Source organism: Oryctolagus cuniculus, chromosome 11, assembly GCF_051225735.1.
Source record: "Oryctolagus cuniculus isolate XC-2025 breed Fujian yellow rabbit chromosome 11, ASM5122573v1, whole genome shotgun sequence".
NCBI classification, from domain to species: domain Eukaryota; kingdom Metazoa; phylum Chordata; class Mammalia; order Lagomorpha; family Leporidae; genus Oryctolagus; species Oryctolagus cuniculus.
Window position 1 is genome coordinate 25,625,814 of NC_142877.1, and position 22,469 is coordinate 25,648,282.

General features: G+C 50.8%; 1 protein-coding gene and 1 long non-coding RNA gene across 4 annotated transcripts in view; one reads left to right on the plus strand and one right to left on the minus strand.

Moving 5' to 3' along the window:
- The first annotated feature begins 21 nt into the window (after positions 1-21).
- Positions 22-21,933, plus strand: LOC103348205 (uncharacterized). 3 transcript variants are annotated; one of them, XR_016215884.1, is made up of 3 exons: positions 22-158; positions 5,139-5,298; positions 21,740-21,933. It is a non-coding gene; the product is annotated as an uncharacterized LOC103348205 (long non-coding RNA). The 3 variants fall into 3 exon arrangements; XR_007919331.3 differs by lacking the exon at positions 21,740-21,933 and adding an exon at positions 5,763-5,897; XR_016215885.1 differs by lacking the exon at positions 22-158 and adding an exon at positions 229-326.
- The window catches only part of HCK (HCK proto-oncogene, Src family tyrosine kinase), a 41,585-nt gene continuing 24,824 nt past the window's right edge, over positions 5,709-22,469 (minus strand). The window contains exons 10-13 of the mRNA XM_008256153.5: positions 20,148-20,224; positions 12,306-12,459; positions 9,784-9,915; positions 5,709-6,193 (exon numbers count right to left, since the gene is read on the minus strand). Of these exons, the coding sequence (XP_008254375.1) occupies positions 5,991-6,193; positions 9,784-9,915; positions 12,306-12,459; positions 20,148-20,224 (566 nt within the window). The 3' untranslated portion in view covers positions 5,709-5,990. The remainder of the gene's footprint in view (positions 6,194-9,783; positions 9,916-12,305; positions 12,460-20,147; positions 20,225-22,469) is intronic.

Genomic DNA, 22,469 nt, shown 5'->3' on the forward strand with positions numbered 1-22,469 from the left:
TGGTGTTCCCCGGGTTACAGAATTTAACTCAGTGAGGCGATCTCCCGGTTTCAGTCCACTCTGTGGTCGCGGTCAGCGGAGTGGCATAGTAAGCTTAGCCCCAGCTCGGCAGCCTGATGTGGGTACAAGTGGCTGTTTAGGCGAAGAGAGAAGGCTGTGTAAGTAAGGGAACCATATTAGCTCCTGGCGGAAGCTACTCCCCTCTCCCGCTGCATTGTGGGCCATAGGGGCGTGTGGAAACGCGCTGGCTCTGTGGGCGCCATCTTTATTATTGGCGGGACGACCCGTTACCAGGGTTACCTGCGACTTCGATTTGGACGGATGAGGTTAGCACCTGGGCTCCAAAAGCAGCCCCACTCCGAGAATGATTTGTAATTACGTATTTAATTATTTACTTAACTATCTTATATACTAGCTGATGGACTTTAATTCTTATGAGGGTAGGAAGTTGGCTTTTATTTAACCTTGCTCTGCCTCACTTTTATCTACATAATGGGAAGGGAGCTTTTGTACTTGAGTGTAGGCTTACCATGAGGAGTCCCTAACATAGGGTGTACGTCTAACAACATAGGATGTATCCAGTAAGTCACAGCCACTGTATCCTTATGTGTACTCCAAGCATATGGTAGGTGCCCAATAGGACACTCTGTTTATCAAGCCAATGAAGGAAACTGCATGTGGGGTGGAGGGAGACATCTTTGAATGTGGCCTTCATCCTGTGCTAGGAAGCTGGGTGTGTGAGTGGAGACAAGTCTCTCAAACTTCCTAAGCCTTAGTTTCCAATATATATAGAAAGACCCCAAAGAATCACAGTACTAAGATGAGAAGACTTCAAAGGTCACTTGCTGTATGTATGTTGCTTTAAGCTAGATTCAGTACCAGGCTAAGCTGTCTTAGTGTGTTTCAAAAGGTTGTTAAGGGGGGCTGGCTAGCAAGTAGGGCCACTGCCTGCAGTGCTGGTATCCCATATGGGCGCTAGTTCAAGTCCTGGCTGCTCCACTTCCTATCCAGCTCTTTGTTATGGCCTGGGAAAGCAGTAGAAGATGGCCCAAGTCCTTGGGACCCTCACCCATGTGGGAGACCTGGAAGAAGCTCCTGGCTCCTGGCTTTGGATCTGCACAGCTCCGGCCACTGCAGCCAAATAGGAGTGAACCAATAGATGGAAGACCTCTCTATCTCTGCCTCTCCTCTCTCTGTGTAACTCTGACTTTCAAATAAATAAATCAATTTTTTTAAAAAAAAGGTTGTTAAGGGAACAATGATTACTAACAATAATAATCAGTGTTTGCTGTGTGCTACAACATGTAGCATTGTGCTAAAACAGTTTATAAGAGTCTTTTTTTATAAAAAGATTTATTTATTAAAGAGGCAGAGGCAGAGAGGGAAAGAGAGATCTTCCATCCACTGGTTCATTCCCAAGGTGGCTGCGGCAGCCAGAGCTAGCTGATCCAAAGCCAGGAGACAGGAGCTTCTGGGTCTCCCACAGGGTGCAGGGGCCCAAGGACTTGGGCCGTCTTCTGCTTTCCCAGGCCATAGCAGAGAGCTGGATCAGAAGTGGGGCAGCCGGGACTTGAACCAGCTCTCATATGGGATGCTAGCACCGCAGAAGGCGGCTTTACCTGCTACGCCACAGCACCGGCCCCCTCATAAGAGTCTTACCTAATTCTGCCTCTTGGCAGGGGACAGTTGAGCTCTGATCTCCAACTATGGACGCCCTTGTGGTGGATTTTCTGTGAAGATAGCTGCCCACAACTACTCCCATGTTTGCAGGAACATTTTTCCTGCAGAGAGTAGACTGTTTCTCCTGTTGAAACTGGCTGGTCACATCACTTGCTTTGACTAGTAGAATGTGGGAAAACTAACTTTCAGTTCTAAGTCTGGGCCTTAACCCATTAAGTCCCAAGTTTTCAATTTTGTGAATATTTCAGTGACATAATATTTATTTCAAAGTTACCATACATCATTTACTTATTGCCCAAATTAAATTTTTACAGTGTCCTATATTTAGAATATCAGGACATGATGGGTTGAGAGACGTAGCAGCTTCTGTTTCCACTCCATTGGAGGTAAAGAAGTTTGATTACCCTGCTGGAGAGCTGCACGGAGAGAGGGAGGCCCAGGCAGCTCCTCAGGGTGTTCTGGAAACTCCAGCTGAGCGCTTTCCATGTAAGCACAGCCGTTGGGGACAATCTAACTCTCGCTGAATTGCCGGCCAAACGTAGCCTTGTGAGTAACCTCATCAGCGCCACGTGGGGAAATAACGGCCCAGGTGTTGTAGTTCGGTGACTTGTAGTTCGGGTGACTTGTCAGGCAGTGGATCACTGACATAGCCTTCAGCTCTTGTGACCACACCCCCACGCTCAAGAGCAGATCCGATATTATTACCAAGGGCAAGAACACTTGAGAGAGCCAGAAGGTTTGCTAGATTCTCACAGACGGTGGAACTGGGTTCCAGACTTGCCATCACTTCTCCTGGAGCTTGGGTCCTGGAAGTTTCCCACCAGTTTTGCTGTGCAAAGCTCCACCAACGGCAGATCATTCCTCAGTATTTTTGTTTTCCCTGTGCTCATGCTTTGTATGTTTGCCTGGTCTGCTTGGGTGATACGTTCCAGTCTCCTTGGCTGACATAAGTCAGAATCCTGCAGCTAAGCAGCTTGGGTTCTGATCCTATTTCCATTATTCCTTAGCTCTTATACACAGTGGAATATTATTCAACTTAAAAAATATGAAAATCCTACGATTTGCCACAACATGGCTGAATCTGGAGGGCATTATGCTAAGGGAAGTTAAGTCAGACACAGACAGACAAACGCTGCATCATCTCAGAGTGGAATGGGGGTCTCTGGGACTGGAGGGGAGGAAGGGGTGGAAGGTACTGGTTGAGGAGGACAAAGGTTCAGTTCTGTGGGATGGAGAAGCTATGGAGATTTAGTAAACTGTACAGCAGAATTACTGTCGTCAGCTGCACTGTATTCTCTGCTTGAAATTTACCGAGAGAGTTGGCCTTGAGTTCTCTTAGCACACACACAAAATTATAATCATGTGAGGTGATGGATGTATGAATTAGCTTGATTACGGCTCCTCAGTATTTCAGGAGATTGGTTCCAGGACACCTCCTCCTCAAGCATACCAAAATCTGCAGGTGCTCCAGTCCCTAATGTAATGGTGTGAGATTTGCATAGGATCTATGCTCTAAATCATCTCTGTTACTTACCACTCCAAGTGCAATGTGAATGCCATGCAAATAAGTCAGTCTGTATTGCTTAGGCAATGATGACAAGAAAAAAATGTGTGAGTTTAGTACTAAGGTTTTTTTTTTTTTCAAATATTTTTGATCCATGGTTTGTTGAATCCACAGATGCAGACCCCATAGATACGAAAGGTTAACTGAGTATGTTTGCAAATATTTTCTCCAAAACTGAGGCTCGTTTTCTCAGCATCTTAACAGCATCTTTGCAGAACAGAGGTGTAAATTTTAATGAAGATCAATTTATTAACTTTAAAAAAGATTTATTTATTCATTTGAAATGCAGAGAGAGAGAGAGAGAGAGAGAGAGAGATCTTCCATCTGCTGGTTCACTCTCCAAGTGGCCAATAGCCAGAGTTGGTTCAGCCTAAAACCAGGAGCCAGAAGGTCCATCCTGGTTTCCCATGTGGGTACAGGGGCCAAGCACTTGGGCTATCTTCTGCTGCTTTTCCAGGTGCATAAGCAGGGAGCTGGATTGGAAGTGGAGCAGCTGGGACTCAAATTGGCACTTTTATGGGATGCTGGCATTGCAGGCTATGGCTCAGACCACTGTGCCACAATGCCAGCCTCACTTTATCAGCTATTTCTTTCATGGATTATGCTTTTGGTGTTGTCTCTTTATCCGTTTTCATCTCTGTTTCCTGGGACTGGAGGGATAAAGTAGGGTGTTAGGTAATGGGGTTTAGAGGATCAGGAGAGTGGGAATTGACCTCTTGACCTTGTCCATATAGTAATAGACTCCCCTGAGATAAGGTCTCAGTTAGCTATTGCTATAATAGTTCTGTGTAACAACCATAGAATGTAACTCCACATGTCCACAAGTCAGCTGGGACTCAGCTGACCTACGCTGGGCTCAGCAGGGTTTAGCTCTACCTACAGGTTGAGTCCCCCCGCCCTTTTTTAAGATTTATTTATTTATTTGAGAGACAGAGTTACAGACAGAGAGTGAGAGAGAGAGAGAGGGAGAGACAGAGAGGTCTTCCATCTGCTTGTTCACTCTCCAAATGGTCACAATGGCTAGAGCTGAGCCAATCCGAAGCCAGGAGCAAGGAGCTTCTTCTGAGTCTCCTATGCGGGTGCAGGGGCCCAGGCACTTGGGCCATCTTCCGCTGCTTCCCCAGGACATTAACAGGGAGCTGAATGGGACGTGAAGCAGCTGGGACTCGGAACTGGTGCCCTATGGGATGCTGGCACCACAGGCTGAGGCTTAACCTACTACGCCACAGCACTGGCCCCTTGGTTGGGTCTTGATCTGTTCCACATATCCTCAGACGACATCAAGGTGGCAGGGGTTTGTGCTTTTCCCGTGGATCACTGAATAGCCATCCCGTGTACCATGAGTCACAAGGGCGAATTGCTGTCACAGGAGCCTAGGCTTTGCTCTCAGGTACTCAGACATGGTCCAGAGAGAAATTACTGAGTAGGCAGCTAGATGAGACCTCTGTGCTACTCAGGGATACAGAATTAATTCAGTGTGAGGCTCTATGATGTAGATGCCTCAGAGGCTACAGTAACACTCTTACATAAAAGTATCATCCTCCGCCTCTCTCCCTGGCACTGTGCACCTCTTACCTTGTTGCTTGTGGCAAAAGCTAAGCATCAGGCACTGTCTGCTGAGACAACATGTAGGACATGCCCATCCCCTCCTTGTCTTCTCTCTCCCTTGCCCTCCACCGACAGCTTCCCATGCAACCAAATCTCCAGTCCCCAGCATTCTTGCAATGGTGGAGACCACCTTAATAACCATGATGGTTGCTTGGCAGTGGGAAATGCCAGGCTTCAGGCAGCCCCCAGTCCTGGGGGAAATCACCAACCAACCCTCATAGCAACATGGTCTGGGAGGAGAGTGAGCATCTTGGATCATGAGAAGTCCTTGTTTGCTCCCTGGCAGGCCCGGCAACCGGACAGCAATGGTTGGAAGAATAACGCGTCCCCCAAGATGTACATGTCCTTACCCTGAGGACCCATGAACACGTCACCTGCTGTGGAAAGAGGAATTTGGCAATGTGCTCGAGGCTCTCGAGGTGGAAAGGTGACTCTGGATTATTCAGGTGGGTTCGAGGTAATGACAGGTTCCTTACAGGTGGGTCAGAGATTCCATGGTGCAGGCAGAGTGTGGAGCCATGTGCAGAGTGCGGGCAGGCAGAGTGTGGAGCCATGTGCAGAGTGCGGGCAGGCTGCGGGTGCTGGGAAAGGTGAGCAGAGAAGGAGGAAAAACCCTGCCGGCCGCTTCCCACTTGTGGCCTCCGGAAGCGCGAGGTGGCTGTGTGTGTTGTTCTGTGCCGCCAAGTGTGTGGTAGTCTGTTACAGCCGCCTCTGGACACGAATGCAGGTAGTGACTGTTTCAGTGAGCGTGGAACTCTGCACCTCTTCACGCATTCGCTCGCTGGGGAGTTCTTCTGACTCGTACAGCAAGAAAGCAAACAGATACTCAGGCACTGCAAGGACAGGCACCCATATCTTTTATTTAAATATTTATTTCTTTATTTTCAACCTTTTCCCATCCCAACCATAGCTGTAACTGGACTCCCCGAGCCCCTGGCAATAGAAATATCAACGTGGGGTCTCCTGAGAATGGCAGATTGTGCATCACTGGAGTGGAAAGACATTGTGCAGTCCAGCCCTGCACTTGGCAGGTGAAGAACCTGGCTGGAGCGAGGAAGAGTGGGCCCGGGGCGGGTGAATGGGCCTGGGGCGGGTGAGTGGGCCCTGGGGGGCGGTGGCTCTGCCCCGGTGCCGCCCGTCACGGCTGCTGCTGGTACTGGCTCTCTGTGGCCGTGTAGAAGTCATCCAGCACACTCTGGATGTACTCGAAGGTGGGCCGCTCCTCCGGGCGGTTCTTCCAGCAGCGCATCATGATGCTGTAGAGCTCCTCGGGGCAGTGCTCTGGTCGCGGCATCCGGTACCCGTGTTCCAGCGCCCGGATCACCTCGGGGTTGGACATCCCTGAGAAGGAGCCGGGGAGGTAAAAAGGGAAGGCTTAGGAAATGGGGCCCAGGGTAGACAGTGGTTTCCATGACAGCCGTCCCTCCCCATCTCCTCTTGCGAGCTGCGCTTCTCCGCCTGTGAAAGCCATTCATTCTGTTTCCCAGCCTCCCTTGCAGCTAAGGCATGGGCCCGGGCCCCAGTTTTGGCCAATGGGAGCTGCTGGGAGATTTCCTCCCTGATGGAAGAGAGACTTTGGGGAAGGTCATGCACTGCCTCCCTCCCTTCCTCTGACTCTCCACGGCAGGAGAGCACTGGCAGCTGCAGCAGTCATGTAACCATGAGAGAGAAACTAGCCCAGAGTCCTGATCGCCGCTGGGCCCCTGCCTAACCAGCCCTAGTGCCAGCTTCCTGTGATGGGAGGATAACTTGTCTGTTGTTCCAGCTGTCCTCAGGCTGTCGTCTTGTTACTGACAGCCTAATGCATCCTATAAACCATTGCGTGGTTTTTACTGGTGTACACTTGAGACAAAACAGCCAGGTGGCCATACTCAATGCCACCTTATGAGTGGGACCATTTCCTTGTTCAATGTTTATATTAATTATACATCAGAATAGTCATTGAATGTCTATGATCACAAATTTTATATGATCGGTCTGGAATGCCAAATTCATATTTCAGTGCTCCATTAAACATCCTTGCTTGGCTGTCTGAATCACTCAAGTTTAACAGGGCTAAAACATACCTTGAATTTCTGCTCCCAAACCCTTACCCACCTGTTGCTCAGTTAAAGCCAAGATAATCATCCTTGGTTCTCCCTCCTTCACCTCTGCAGCAGCAAGTCATATAGTTTCTCCTTTGGAAGATAATACCACCTCATCAACTTCTTCTGTGTTGCCAGTGAAGCCACTCTGTTCTGGCCGTCACCACCTCTGTCTGGGCCATTGCTGTAGCTGCCTCACAGGCTGCCACCCTATTCCCCTTCCCTCCCACACACTCCCCTTAAAACCAGGGGCCAGCATTGTAGAGCGGTGGGTTAGGCCGCCACCTGCAATGCTGGCATCCCATACGGGCAGCAGTTTGTATCCTGGCTGCTCTACTTTCAATCCAGCTCCCTGCTAATGTGCCTGGAAAAGTAGCATAGTATGGCCCAAGTGCTTGGGCCCCTCACCCACATGGGAGACCTGGAAGAAGCTCCTGGCTTCAGTCTGGCCCAGCCCTGGCCATTGCAGATGGAAGCTCTCCCCCTCTTTCTCTCCCACTCCCTCTCTGTAACTCTGCCTTTCAAATAATTTTTTAAAAGATTTATTTATTTATTTGAAATCAGAATTACAGAGAGGCAGAAGCAGAGAGAGAGAGAGAGAGATCTTTCATCTGCTGGTTCTGCTGGTTCACTCTCCAAATGGCTGCAATGGTCATGGCTGAGCCAGGCCAAAGCCAGGAGTCGGGCTCTTCTTCTGAGTCTCTCATGTGGGTGAAAGCACTTGGGCCATCTTCTGCTGCTTTCCCAGGCACATTAGCAGGGAGCTAGATCAGAAGCGGAGCAGCTGGGACTTGAACCAGTGCCCATATGGGATGCTGGCTCTGCAGGCGGCAGCTTTACCTGCTACACCACAGTGCCAGCCCCTCAAATAAATTTTTAAAGATCTTTATAAAAATAAATTAAAAAGTGGAAACTGCATAATGTTACTTCCCAGCCTCAAATTCTCCAGTGGTTTCCTGCACAGTTAGACCAACACCCACACTCTTCACCATGGCTGTCGGCCCTGCTGACCATATCATCTGCATCTGCTTTCGTTCCTTGTCTCTGATTACTTGGCTTCCTTGCTAGTATGCAGACACACCTAAAGGCCCTGCAAGCCAGCAGTGCCATCTGCCCAGAATCCCTTCTCCAGATAGTCCCTCAGCTCCCGGCTCAGCTATGACCTGCTCTGAGAGCTGGTCTGTCTGCAGGAGCCCACACCGCTCCCTCTCACACCCCCTGCCTTCTCTCCCTCCATCCGACAGTGGTTGCTCCGTGTGTGTTCCTCCGGCTAGAATGTGGGCTCCTGATGACAGGTGCTCTGGATGAGCAGGGGTCATGTCTCTCACGGTACCTGCGGTGCCTGGCACACGGTAGGAATTCGGTAAATATTCCTGAAGGAACCCAGTGTCTACCTCTTTTATTGCTGATACCTACAACCACCACTGAAGGTAGACATCATTACCTGTGTATTTTAAAGGTGAAGACCCTGGGGCAGGAGGAGTGCAGTGAATTTATCATAATTTAATAGCTGATGGTGAGAAGATTCAAATTCAGTACTATTTATAGAGAAAGTCAGGGGCTTTTTTTTTTGACAGGCAGAGTTAGACAGTGAGAGAGAGAGACAGAGAGAAAGGTCTTCCTTCCATTGGTTCACCCCCCCCCCCCCAAATGGCTGCTACAGCCAGCGTGCTGCGCCAATCTGAAGCCAGGAGCCAGGTACTTCCTTCTGGTCTCCCATGCGGGTGCAGGGCCCAAGCACTTGGGCCATCCTCCACTGCACTCCCGGGCCACAGCAGAGAGCTGGCCTGGAAGAGGGACAACCGGGACATAATCTGGCGCCCCAACTAGGACTAGAACTGGTGTGCCGACACCACAGGTGGAGGACTAGCCAAGTGAGCTGTGGCGCCGGCCATGGGGACTCTTTCTATCAGTGTTGTCCCAGTGTTCTGACTATAGACACCCAGAGACAACCCAATGGAAAAAGGAACAGAGAACAACATTATGTACTGAGTACCAGGCCATCTATACGCTGGATACATCTTTGAATATCCACATGGCCCACTCAGTGTAGAGTACTGCTCATGGACACAAGGATACGTCCAGCCACTCAACAAATAATTGTTAAGTACGCACTACATGCCAAGTCAGAGGTGGGCAGTGCGGACGCACGAGTGAGGAATACAGACATGATTTCTGGCCCCCTGGAACCTGAGTCTGATGGAGAAAATAGGAAGCAGATACACAGTTGTCAAGTGGGTGAGTGCTACCAAAGAAGCGGGATAGGCTGTTAGGAAGAGACTCACGGGGCAGGAGCCTGGAGCTTTAGGTGATGGGGTGAGGGGTGCAGCAGGAGTTACAGCTGGAGAATTAGGCAGGGGCTGGATCGCCTGGCACCATCAGGCCAGATGAGGAGTTTGGGAATCTATCTTGCTTGTAATGGGAGATCACTCAAGAGGAGTGGAGAAGTGATGAACCCTGATTCACAATTTAGGAAACCAGCCCACAGGAGAGAGATGGCAGGCAGCGCTGAGGCTGATGCCGAGGCCGTGCACAGCCCCGTGGGCACCGGCAGTGGCCTGGACCTGGGTGGAGGCTGTGCGGTGAGAAGTGTGCAGACTTGGGAGACGTGGAGTTGAGTAGCTAGAAGCTCGTGACCACTGGGATGTGGTAAGGGGTGTGGGAGAAGAGGGGGCCAGGGAAGCCTGCAGCCTGCTGGGCAGTGGCAGTGACTGTAACGGAGATGGGAGCAACAAGAGAAGGCTGGGGCGATGGTCAGGAGCACCCTTTGAATGGACACACGGACAAGCTGGACCCCTCAGCAGGCTGCTTCCGGGAGCAGCCCCAGGCTGGTGCCGCCTTCCTTACCTGGGTAAGGGATGCGGCCGTAGGTGATGATCTCCATCAGCAGGATGCCAAAGGACCAGACGTCAGACTTGATGGTGAAGGAGCCAAAGTTGATGGCTTCGGGAGCCGTCCACTTGATGGGGAACTTCGCCCCTGTGCGGTTGGACAGAGCAGAGTTGGGGTGAGGGGTTGGAGAACAGGCAGGCCTGCTTCCTGGCTCAGGTGCGGGAACATGCCAGGGGCCACAGCCGCCAACATCTGGCCCCTGCAGAACTGCAGCTTCCCGGACTGTGGCCTCCTAGTAGAAGCAAGGGACACCCATCCTAGGACAGATGGCAGAAGTTGGGGTGTGTGTTGGGGAGGAGTGGGCACAGAGGCCTGGGCTGTGGTGTGGGAGCTCATTCTGGGAGCCACCCCCACCCCAACTCAGCTGATAGCCAGGGAAGTCCAGCCCTGGAGAATGGGGTCCGAGAGGTCACAGAGACTGGAGCAAAAGGGCTTCAGAGGCTTGGAGTCCAGGTTGGCAGCTTGTGTCTTGGGGGGCAGTTGGGCTCCTGGCCCCTAGAGGAGTGGGGGTCTCTGCTTCCCTTCTCTCCTCCCCTCCCCTGGCTAGTTAGCCTTTGATAGTGTTTACAGTCATTGTATTATGGCTAGCCCACAAGGTCTACAAGAATCTATGTTCACTGGCATCTGCTGAGGCCTTTGTAAGGTCAGGTTTTAACAGTGTTCTTGGTGGGTGTGTGTTTTTCTCTTTCCCGTCTTTCTTTTGGCTCTAGAGAGTTTTCTTTATTTCCTGCTTATCCTCTTATGCACTGTACATTTATTCTTTCAGTGGTTTAAATCTTGAGTTTAAATTTTTTCATTGAGTCATAAACATGAAACAGAGTGTGCAAATCGTTAATGTACAACTGGATGCACCTGTGGCTACATAGTTGCCCTTGGACTCGCTGTGGGACCAAGATAGAGGACGTTTTCGCCTCTGCAGAGGGTTCCCTCCTGCTCCCACTCACTCCGTGCCTCCTCATGTAGACAACCACCATTCTCATCTCTATGGTTATAAATGAATTTTGTCTGTTTTTCCAACAGCTTTGAGATATGACTCACTGACCAAACAATTCACCCACTTACAGAGTGTACATTTCAATGAGTTTTAGAGTATTCACAAAGTTGTGAACTTCAGAATGTTTTTTGCCACATCCCATCCACCTTTTCATGAAAAGGGAGTTGTAGGCTGGTGCCGTGGCTCACTAGGCTAATCCTCTGCCTGCGGCGCTGGCATACCGGGTTCTAGTCCCGGTCAGGGTGCCAGATTCTGTCCCGGTTGCTCCTCTTCCTGTCCAGCTCTCTGCTGTGGCCCGGGAGTGCAGTGGAGGATGGCCCAAGTGCTTGGGCCCTGCACCCCATGGGAGACCAGGAGAAGCACCTGGCTCCTGGCTTCAGATCAGTGCGGTGTGCTGGCTACAGCACGCCAGTGGCAGCGTGCCGGCCGCAGCGGCCGTTGGGGGGTGAACCAACGGCAAAGAAAGACCTTTCTCTTTGTCTCTCTCTCTCACTGTCCACTCTGCCTGTCAAAAAAAAAAAAAAAAAGGGAGTTGTACAGCATGGGGCTTTGCATCTGGCTTTCTTTTAACATATTTTCAAGGCTCATCCACATCAGATATGGTCAGTGTTGTGGCTGAAAAACATTCCTGTGCACCACGTTTTGTTTCTCAGTTCATCAGTTGATGGACACGTGGGTCGTTTCCATTTTTAGGCTATCATGAATAATACTATAAACTTTCTTCTATATATATTTGTGTGCTTCTAAATTAAAAAATTTGTTTGAGAGAGAGAGCGTGTGCATTGCCGTCCACTGGTTCCCTTCCCAAGTCTGGGCCAGGTCAAAGCCAGGAGCCAGATGCCCAGCCCAGATCACTCTTGTGAGTGGCAGGAGCCCAGCCACTTGAGCCGCCACTGGCTGCCTCCCAAGGCATGCACTAGGGAGCAGGAATCAGGAGCAGTGAGGACCCAGACCTGCACTCCAGTGCGGGACAGGCGTATCCTGATGGGTGGCTTAACTGCTAGGCCAGATGCTTGCTTCTGTCTGTTTTTGAATTCCAAATAAACGGAACCATTCAACATCTATGCTTTTCTGTCCAGCTTCTTTCATTGGGATATTGTGCTGCAAGAGTCACCATTCCGTGCAGACTTGTGCTGGGCTGTGCTTTCTCGCTGCTGTGTGATATGATATTGTGTGAACAGATCACAGCTTACCTCCATCTTGCCGTTTGTGGACGTTTTGAGTCCCCCCAGTTTTTGCCTGTTACACACAAAGTTCCTCCACCTTCATTTCAGTGGTACTCGCCTAAGTCTTAAAGCAATCGACCCTTCTCTACCTGGTCTCAGATTTCCCTCTCATTCGGAAGTCTCGGGTGCCATTCAGCAGGACTCCGCCAAGCTTGGTGCTGGACAGACCTTCCCCTTTCCCCAGTCCCTCTCACAGGTGTCGGTTTTCCGCGCTCACAGCCCCCGTGGGCGTGCGGGCCTGCAGCGGTGTTCCCTACCTTCCCGAGCCGTGTACTCCGTGTCCTCGATGACCCGTGCCAGGCCGAAGTCAGCAATCTTACACACCAGTGACGCAGACACCAGGATGTTGGCAGCTCGGAGGTCTCGGTGGATGTAGTTCCTCTGCTCGATGTAGGCCATGCCTTCTGCAATCTGCACCCGAAACAGAGGCGCCCTCCTCCTCAGACCTGGCCCAGCCCCAGCCTGGCATTTCTCTGTCTCTCACCTAGGTCAGGGGGGTCCGCAAGGCCTGGATCATTCTGGGGGCCTCTCAGGGTTCCAGAACTTCCAGAAGGCACTTTGAAATGTTCTCAGGGAAAAAGCAACAGAAACAGAAACCTTCACACACACACACACACACACACACACACACACACCCCACACCAGCATACTGTGAAGAGCGTTTATCCCCAGTCTTCTTTCTCAGGACAACCTAGGCTCATGCCATCCTCTGCTGTATCTCTTTACATTTTCTTCATCCTTAAGTCTGGGCAGGAAAAATTCGTTTACTCATTCAACAAAAGCAAGATGTGTTCCCTGGACAGGTGGTGAGCCAGGGAAAGCCCTTACAGGTAGCAGTAAGTTCCGGAAAGAGAAGACAGAGCAGATGACAGTACACGAAGTGTTTAGGGCTATTCGGGTGGTCAGGGAAGGGCTGCTCTGAGAAGGTAAAGTTTTCTGAGTCTGCTGTATGTACTGCTTCCCATGTTGGAGCCTTCACTCCCTTTTAATTATATCTATGATTATTATTACCAAACACTCAGTCCTATTTGTATGATCACTTTAACACAATCCTGTCCATATGATCACTGTATCACTTAAAATGCTATTTTTATTTTTTATTTTATTTTTTATTTTTTTTATTTTTTGACAGGCAGAGTGGACAGTGAGAGAGAGAGACAGAGAGAAAGGTCTTCCTTTGCCGTTGGTTCACCCTCCAATGGCCGCCGCAGCCGGCGCACCGCGCTGATCCGATGGCAGGAGCCAGGAGCCAGGTGCTTTTCCTGGTCTCCCATGGGGTGCAGGGCCCAAGCACCTGGGCCATCCTCCACTGCACTCCCTGGCCACAGCAGAGGGCTGGCCTGGAAGAGGGGCAACCGGGACAGAATCCGGCGCCCCGACCGGGACTAGAACCCGGTGTGCCGGCGCCGCTAGGCGGAGGATTAGCCTAGTGAGCCGCGGCGCCGGCCTTAAAATGCTATTTTTAACTGCCCAGCTGAAGGAGATTTGGGGTCCCATGGCAAGGTTTTAAGCTGTGCCTATAGAAGTAAGTCTGTAGGAATAAAGGCAGAACTATACTGCTTTACAGTTGCAAACCTCATAAATTTCACAATTACTACTTTAGGAACATGGTGATTCTTCCCACCGTGCCCGCCCTCCCACCCACACTCCCACCCCTCTTCCTCCTCCCTCTCGTATTCTCACTCTTATTTTTTACTAAGACCTATTTTCTTTTTTTAAAGATTTATTTATTTATTTGAAAGAGTTACACAGGGAGAGGAGAGGCAGAGAGAGAGAGAGAGAGAGAGAGAGGTCTTCCATCTGATGGTTCACTCCCCAATTGGCCACAATGGCCAGAGCTGCACTGATCTGAAGCCAGGGGTGCAGGGGCCCAAGAACTTGAGCCATCTTCCACTGCTTTCCCAGGCCACAGCAGAGAGCTGGATCAGAAGTGGGATAGCCAAGTCTCGAACCGGCGCCCATATGGGATGCTGGCACTTCAGGCCAGGGCGTTAACCCATTGCACCACAGTGCTGGCCTTTTCTTCTTCTTTTTTTTAATAAATATTTATTTATTTATTTATTTGAAAGTCAGTTACACAGAAAGAGAAGGAGAGGCAGAGAGAGAGAGAGAGAGAGAGAGAGAGAGAGAGTTCTTCCATCCGCTGGTTCACTCCCTAGTTGGCCACAATGGTTGGAACTGCACTGATCCGAAGCCAGGAGCCAGGAGTTTCTTCCAGGTCTCCCATGTGGGTGCAGGGGCCCAAGAACTTGGGACATCTTCTTCTGCTTTTCCAGACCATAGCAGAGAGCCAGATTGGAAGTGGAGCAGCTGGGACAAGAACCGGTGCCCATTATGGGATGCCAGCATAGCAGGCTGCAGCTTTACATGCTACGCCACAGCGCTGGCCCCTAAGATCTATTTTCAATTAAAAATAACTTTATACACATATGATTATGAGAGTTAATTAGTAAAACTTGTTCTCAAAGAATTACTTCATTTTAGAATAATAAGTGGAGTATATTCTTATATGTGTCATGAGTTATAGTCATGTCTAAGTTCTCACAAAAGATATATCATTCTTGGGTTCATCTTTAAAGATAATTAAGTTTCTCAAAAAATGCTATTAAAAAAAGCAAAATTAACTTCAAGATGCAGTGACTTTGAACAGTCCTTGTCTGGACTGTTGAGGAATAGTTTTGTTTTTTTTCTTTTTCTTTCACATACAAAGTATTAAACTCTTTACCTAGAATAGAGTTAACCTTCTGTGTATAAAGTTAGCTGAGGGGCTGGTGCCATGGCATAGGGAGTAAAGTTGCTGCCTGCTCTCATATGGATGCCAGTTTGAGACCCAGCTGCTCCACTTTTGATCCAGCTCCCTGCTATAGCCTGGGAAAGCAGAAGAAGATGGCCCAAGTCCTTGGGCCCCTGCACCCCTGTGGGAGACCTGGAAGAAGCTCCTGGCTCCTGGCTTCTGATAGGCCCAGCGCCTGCCATTGCAGCCATCTGGGGAGTGAACCAGCAGATGGAAGACCTCTCTCTCTCTCTAACTCTGCCTTTCCAATAAATAAGTAAATCTTTAAAGTTAATTGAAAATAGATCTTAGTAAAAAATAAGACTGGGAATAGGCGAGGGAGGAGGAAGAGAGATGGGAGGGCGGGTACAGTGGGAAGAATTACTGTGTTCCTAAAGTTGTATTTATGAAATGTATGCAAATAAATAAATCTTAAAAAAAGGTGAAATTTCAGCAAAGTTTGGAATGATGATTATAGCAAGTATGTTTAAAAAAAAAAAAAAAAGGCAGGGAGGATGTCAGGAGCCAATGCCCAGGAGTAGGAATGAGCCCAGGAGCTCACGAGACAGCCCAGAGGCCAGGGTGGCTGAGCGGAAGATGGGGAGAGCTGGTTGAGGGAGGCCATGAGTTACAAGCAACCTCGTAGGCAGGGACAGGAGGCTGGATTTTCTTTTGAATATAATGGAAAGATATGTGGGATCTTCAGCGAGCACGTGGAAAATGCATATTATGAACCACTATGTGTGGATTTCAAATGCGTGCACCAAAGTACACTTACTTTTTAACTCCGTGTGCACTAAGGTTTTGGAGCACCCTCACGTTAGATGACTGAGTAGCCGTCTGCTGCAGTGGTGGTTCTCACTGTGAGGGCCTGGGAGCCTCTGATGGCAACAGTCGGGTGTGTGTCTTAGAGACAGTTTTACTTAGACGAGTCTGAGCTAAGGAGGTTCAAGATGAACCCTCGGATTCCCAGAAAGCACTTCTTAGAGTCTGCAAACTCCTCTGGGCCCTCTGAGGCCGAAATTGTCAGATCTCGGTCTTACACAGGAGAGGACGCTGGTTCCTGACCACACCACCAAGACGATTCTGAATGTCACACTCGAACTGTCTCTAGATTCCTGCCTCTAGAATCCCACGCGATGGAGGACGGTAGCTGGGCCCAAGCTGAGGATGATTTAGGAGGGGTCGGGGTTCTTCTGATCAGACCAGACCTTAGCAGCTGGCTCTGGGTGTGAGGCATGGTGCATTTGCAGGGAGTGGACAGCAGGGGGCATCCAAGGCCATTGGAACCGAGATCCAGACTTTTGAACATAAACTTCAAAGACTGATTTTATTTGGGGGGTTAGAGGGAATGGAGTGCCTACTGGGGGGAGCGGAGGAAGGTGAGACAGTGTCTTGGTCTGAGGAGTGTGGGGAGTTTACAAGGAGTCCTTAGATGAACAGTTAGCAAAAGTTATTAAGTGCACGGCAGGTACAGCAGCTTATCGTGAGCTGACACTAAGGGGAGGTGACTTTGCTCTCAGCCCTATTTCACACATGAGAAAACTGAAATCAAACAAACAAACACTTGACCCCTGAGTGCACAGCTTGCAGGTTGCAGGGCCGGGTCTGGAACTCCAACAGCCCTACTCAGGGTCCACACACCTATCTTCTACTCCTTCAGACCTTCCAGGCTTGCATTTCTTATGGAGTGGGCATGCGGGCGGTTTCATTTTTAGCACCCACTGGCGCTCCACGGGAGAGGTGCGACTGAGAGGCTGTAGAGGGTGATGGTTAAATGGCTCTGGAGTTGGACTGACTCAGCTTGAACCTCATATCTCTGGGACCTCAAGCAAGCTACTGCACCCCTCTGTGCCTCTCTTGTCTTCTCTGTAAAGTGGGACAACTGTAGCACCTGCCTCCAGGACTCCTGCAAAGAGAAATCCTCTAAGCCTACACCAAGGACATGGCATACACTTCAGTGGTGCCTCTCTGCTCCCAGTTCAAGAAAGTGGCACGCAGAGAGCTTAAGCTACTGCTTGATGCTACACAGGGAGAGCTGGGATCCAAACCAAAACTCTGTGTGACTACTAAGTCCATGTGCTTGCAGAGAGTGCTTCTCAAGGACTTGGTTTGTGAATGGATAATGGACGGGTTTACTGAGCTCAGGACTGGCCTAAGAATGGGGGTTTGATAAGGTGTCCACCACGTGGGTGCCAGGAAGTCAAGCCCTGGAGCTTGAGTTTGTTTCCAAGAGCATCAGAACATCGCAGCATCCGAGCTGGAAGGACTTGTAGGGACATTCCAGGCCAGGGCTTTTCCAATTGAAGCCTACTGATGCCTCAAGGTGGGGCAGGGTGTGTGGGGCAGTGCTGTGGCGCAGTGGGTCAAGCCACTGCCAGTGATGCCCATACCCCACAAGTCTGCCAGTTCAAGTCCCGGCTGCTCCACTTCCCATCCAGCTCCCTGCTGCTAATGTGCCTGGGAAAGCAGCTGGCCTGGCCCAGCCCTGACTGTTGCAGCCATGTGGAGCGTGAACCAGCAGATGGAAGATTGTGTGTGTGTGTGTGTGTGTGTGCGTGTGTGTGTGTGTGTGTCTCCTTCGCTTTTGTAAATACCTTTCAGATAAATACATAAATCTTTAAAATTTGGGGGTAGAGAGACAAAGAAAGACCACATACAAGGCTGCTGTGTCCTCTTCAATCAGAGCAGCTGTAGTGATCTATATTTTTATACATTTAGCTACGATATACAATTTCCTTTGACCAACAGAGTTGTCACTAAACAAAGTTTTCAAGTTTGGAAATCTCAGGCATGGTCCAGTCCCCTCCTTTGATGAATGGGGAGACAGACTCAGAATAGGTCCAGGTCTAAGAGCGACAGGGCTGGGGCACCCCCACACCCCACTGCACTCGTCTGCCTCTCTAGGACTGGAGGTGGGACCCAGTCCCTGGGCTCAGAGTCAACCTCTGCTTCTGGCTGTACCGAGGCCCAGAACCTCTTTCCCCCCTCGGGTTTGTCTCCCCTTATGGGAGATGGGAGCGTGGTCTTGTCCCAGAGCACGGCCCTGCCCAGCAAGGCTGCTGCCAGACCAGCGGCTGGAATTCAGCAGCAAGCCAGAGCACCGGGCCAGATGACAGGGTCCCCTGGACTGGAGACGCCAGGCCTTGGTTTCCGCTTGCCCCTGGCATGCCAGGCTCTGAAAGCAGAGCCTTTCGTTACCCACTGTCAGCAGTCTCTGGGCCTCTGGGATTTGCATATTGAAAGGAACTCTGCCCACCACAGCTCTGGAGGCCCAGCCTCAGGCCCCCCAGCCACAGGTGTCCCTTGCTCTCATCAGGCTGCAAACCGTTACTCCTTCATCCATGTCCCACTCTAGGCCCAGCTGACAGGACTGTTGGATGCGTGCACGGGCTGTGCCTTCTGCGTGGAACACCCTTCTCATTCCTCCTCATCTGCTGAATTCTACCCATCCTCAGGGCTCAGCCCAGGGGCTACCTCTTCTGGGAAGCCTTCTCTGATTGCTCCTGGACCAGGATAAAAGTTCCAGCTGTCAGCTGGTGCTGCAGCTCACTAGGCTAATTCTCTGCCTGCGGCGCCAGCATCCCGGGTTCTAGTCCCGGTTGGGGCGCCGGTTCTGTCCTGGTTGCTCCTCTTCCAGTCCAGCTCTATGTTGTGACCCGGGAAGGCAGTGGAGGATGGCCCAAGTGCTTGGGCCCTGCACCCACATGGGAGACCAGGAGGAAGCACCTGGCTCCTGGTTTCGGATCAGCGCAGTATAGCGTAGCGGCCATTTGGGGGGTGAGCCAACGGAAGGAAGACCTTTCTCTCTGTCTCTCTCTATCTCTCTCTCTCACTGTCTAACTCTGCCTGTCAAAAAAAAAAAAAAAAAAAGTCCTAGCTGTGCACTCCCAGAAATACCCCTGTCCTCCCTGTTTTCATAGAAATAGGAGAGATACTCAGGAAGACAAAAGTGGAAAACAGGCTGAGTGAGGAACTGCAGGCAGTGAGTGGGAAATGGGAAGAAAATGGGTTTGAAAGAAGCATTTCTGTGACTTCTGTACTATGTTCTTCAGAGGTTTCTGTGCTCTTTTAAAACCAATATTTTCGTCTACTTGAAAGAGAAAGAGTGAGCAAGCCAGAGAGAGAGAGAAACAGAGAGAGAGGTCTCTGTCCCCTGGTTCACTCCCCACAGGCCTGCAACAGCTGGGGCTGGGCCCGAGCAAAGCCGGAAGCCCAGAACTCCATCTGGTCTCCCACAGGGGTGCAGGGGCCCAGGCACTTGAGCCTCCATCTGCTGCCTCCATGATGCGTTAGCAGGAACTTGGATTGGAAGCAGAGCAACTGGGACTTGACCTGCTAATCCCATGGGGATGTGGGCATCCCAAGTGGCGGCTTAGCCTGCCACACAGAATGCCTACCCCTCTTCTGACTCTGAGCCCAGGCTGCCTGGGTCCCGGCTGTCTAAGAGACTCAGGTGTTTAACACCTGTCTGTCCACCAGGACAGTCACTTCCATGACAGCAATGTTTCCCACTTCATACATGGCTGTATTCCCTGTCATTAGTGCAGCAATTTATAGGCTCACTAGCCCTGTGTCCCCACCTGTACTTAGCTCTATACCTCAATTTCCTAGTCTGTAAAATGGGGTCATGATTACCCGGCTATGGCCAGGCTGTAATATTGGGTGCAATGAACCACCTGACTGGGCGTGGCCGCATGACTTGCTTTGGCCAAAAGGACACCAGCTAGCATGACGCAGGCTGAGACTTAGGCCTGCTCTTCTTGAAACCTCATCACTATGCTCTGAAGTCTGTTTGGTCAGGCTACTTTTTTCCTCATTTTATTTGTATGCTTCCATTCACTGGTTCACTTCCCAAATGCCTCCAACAGCCTAGGCTGGGCTAGATCGAAGCCAGGAGCCCAGAATTCAGCCTGGGCCTCCCCTGTGGGTGTCAGCAACCCAGTTACTTAGGCATCATGTGCTGCCCCCTAGAGTGTACAACAGGAAGCTGGAATTGGGAAAGGAGCCAGGACTTGAACCCCGGCATTCTGATACGGATGCGGCCACCTTAACTGCTGGGCCAACCGCCCGCCCTTGGTTGGATACCTGTGTGATGAGAGGTTACGTGGACAGATACCCAGAGGGTGACAGGTCATCTGGGACACTCCAGTGAGGACTGAATAAGTTGGTACCTACAGGGTTTGTGCAAAGGTGTGCGTTCACACTGGGCTCCCCATGAGCATTGCTAGTGTTACAGTACGAGGTCCATCCCTGCCTCTGGGCTTCGGAACTGAAGGCCTGTGCCCCTCCCCCCAGCTTCCTCATCTCTCCCCCCGGCTCTCACCTGGGCTGCAAAGTCAATGAGCTTCGGCAAGGGCTGCTGGCTGCCGTCTTCACTCTTCAGGAAGTCCAGCAGGCTTCCTGCAGGGGAAGGGGGGAGGATTACTACTTTTTTTTTTTTTTTTTTGAAGAGGAAGAAGAAAGATTTTATTTATTTGAAAGGTAGAGTGACAGAGAGAAGTAGAGAGAGAGGGAGAGGGAGAGAGAGAGAGAGAGAGGAGAATCTTTCGCCCATTGGTCCACTCCCTGAATGGCTGCGACAGCCAGGACTGAGCCACTGAAGCCAGGAGCTGGGAACTCCACTTGGGTTTCCCCGGTGGGTGACAGGGTCTCAGCTCCTTGCCCCGTCACCTGCTGCCCCCTGGGGTCTGTCAGCGGGAAGTTGGGCCAGAAGCAGAGTAGCTGGGACTCGATCCAGGCCTCTGATACAGGATGTCGCCAGCAGCAGCTCAGTCCACTGCATCACCACACCAGGCGCACATTCCTGCTCTTACTGCTTCAGTATGTGGTTAAAGTTTTCCGTAGCAACAGGTTTAATGAAAAGGTCTGTTAGGACTGGCCTTTGGCACAGCAGTTAAAACCCTGACCGGGACTTCTGCATTCTACATGGGAGTGTGGGTTCGAGTCCCAGCTCTGCTCCTCATTCCAGCTTCCTGCTAACGTGCAAGCTGGGAGGCAGAAGGTGATGGCTCAGATACTTGGGTCCTGGCTGCCCACATGGGAGACCCGAACTGAGAGAGAGAAAGAGAGAGAGAGAGAGAGAGAGAGAGATGGATTTTCCATCTGCTGGTTCACTCCCCAGATGGCTGCAACAACCAGAGTTGGGCCGATTTGAAGCCAGGAGCCAGGAGCTTCTTCCAGGTCTCCCGTGTGGGTGCAGGGGCCCAGGTAGTTGGGCCATCTTCCACTGCTTTCCCAGGTGCATCAACATTAGCAGAGAGCTGAACTAGAAGAGAAGCAGCCAGGACACAAACTGGCACCCATATGTGATGCCTATGCTGCAGGCCAGGGCTTTAACCTGCTGAGCCATAGCACCAGCCTCTTGAGGGTCTTTATTTAAAATGAGTTTTTGGTCACCAGAGGGGTTTTTTTGATGGAACAGCCTGTGAGCCTGAGGACCGGAGCCATGGCTTTAGAAGGCTGACAAAATTGTATACCGTTGGGTAAAGCTGCTGCCTACAATGCTGGCATCACATATGGGTGCTGGTTCGAGTCCTGGCTGCTGTGACCTAGGAAAGCAGTAGAAGATGGCTGCGCTCACATAGGAGACCTGGAGGAAGATCCTGGCTCCTGGCTTCGGATCTGTGCAGCTCCGGCCGTTGCGGCCAATTGGGGAGTGAACCAGCGGATAGAAGGCCTCTCTCTCTGTCTCTCTCTTTCTCTCTGCCTCTCCTTCTCTCTCTGTGTAACTCTGACTTTGAAATAAACCTTTAAAAAAATTGTATGCTGTTGGCTCTCCTAAACTACAGATGGAAAATAGTTTTAAGGGGCCAGTGCTGTGGCCCTTGAAGCTGCCTGCAGTGCCAGCACCCCATATGGACACCGGTTCTAGTTCCAGCTGCTCCATTTTCAATCCAGCTCTCTGCTGTGGCCTAGGAAAGCAGCAGAAGATGACTCAAGTCCCTGGGCCCCTGCACCCACGTGGGAGACCCAGAAGAAACTCCTGGCTCCTGGCTTCGGATCTGGCCATTGCGGTCATCTGAGGAGTGAACCAGCATATGCAAGACTCTCTCCCCCACCCCCACCCCGTAACTCTTTCACATAAATAAAACAAATCTTTAAAAAGAAAATTGTTTTAAAAGCTGCATCTGTACTGAACACGTACAGACTTTTCTCCTTGTCGTAATTCCCTAACCAACCCGGGGTAGCAACTGTTCACCTAGATAGCATGTCCATTGTGTTAGGCATTACAGGTCATCCAGAGGTGGCTCAAGTGTGCAGAGGGATGTGTGTGAGTCATGAGCAGGTGGATCCCACATCCTTGTGTGTGCGGGACGTGAGCCCCTGAGGGTTTTGGTCTCTACCAGGGGCGTCCCTGGTGTTCTGAACACAGGGCGGCTGCATTTGGAAGGTGCAGAAAAGCTTTGAGATTTCAGATCACACTAAATGAGGCTGTGTGAGATGTTTCTGTTTATCTGAAAATGGGCAGGAGTTGAAAACAGTGGTGAACGTGGAGGGGGCTCCTAAAACCACCCCTGGGCCAGGCTGAATTGTGGCGAGGGCGCGGTGGCCTGGACCTGCTGCCTCAGCGACTTTCCCAGAGCACTGGTGCACCCAGGGATGGTGGCCGCAGAGGAAGAGAGTCACCCCGGCCACGAAAGCGCCC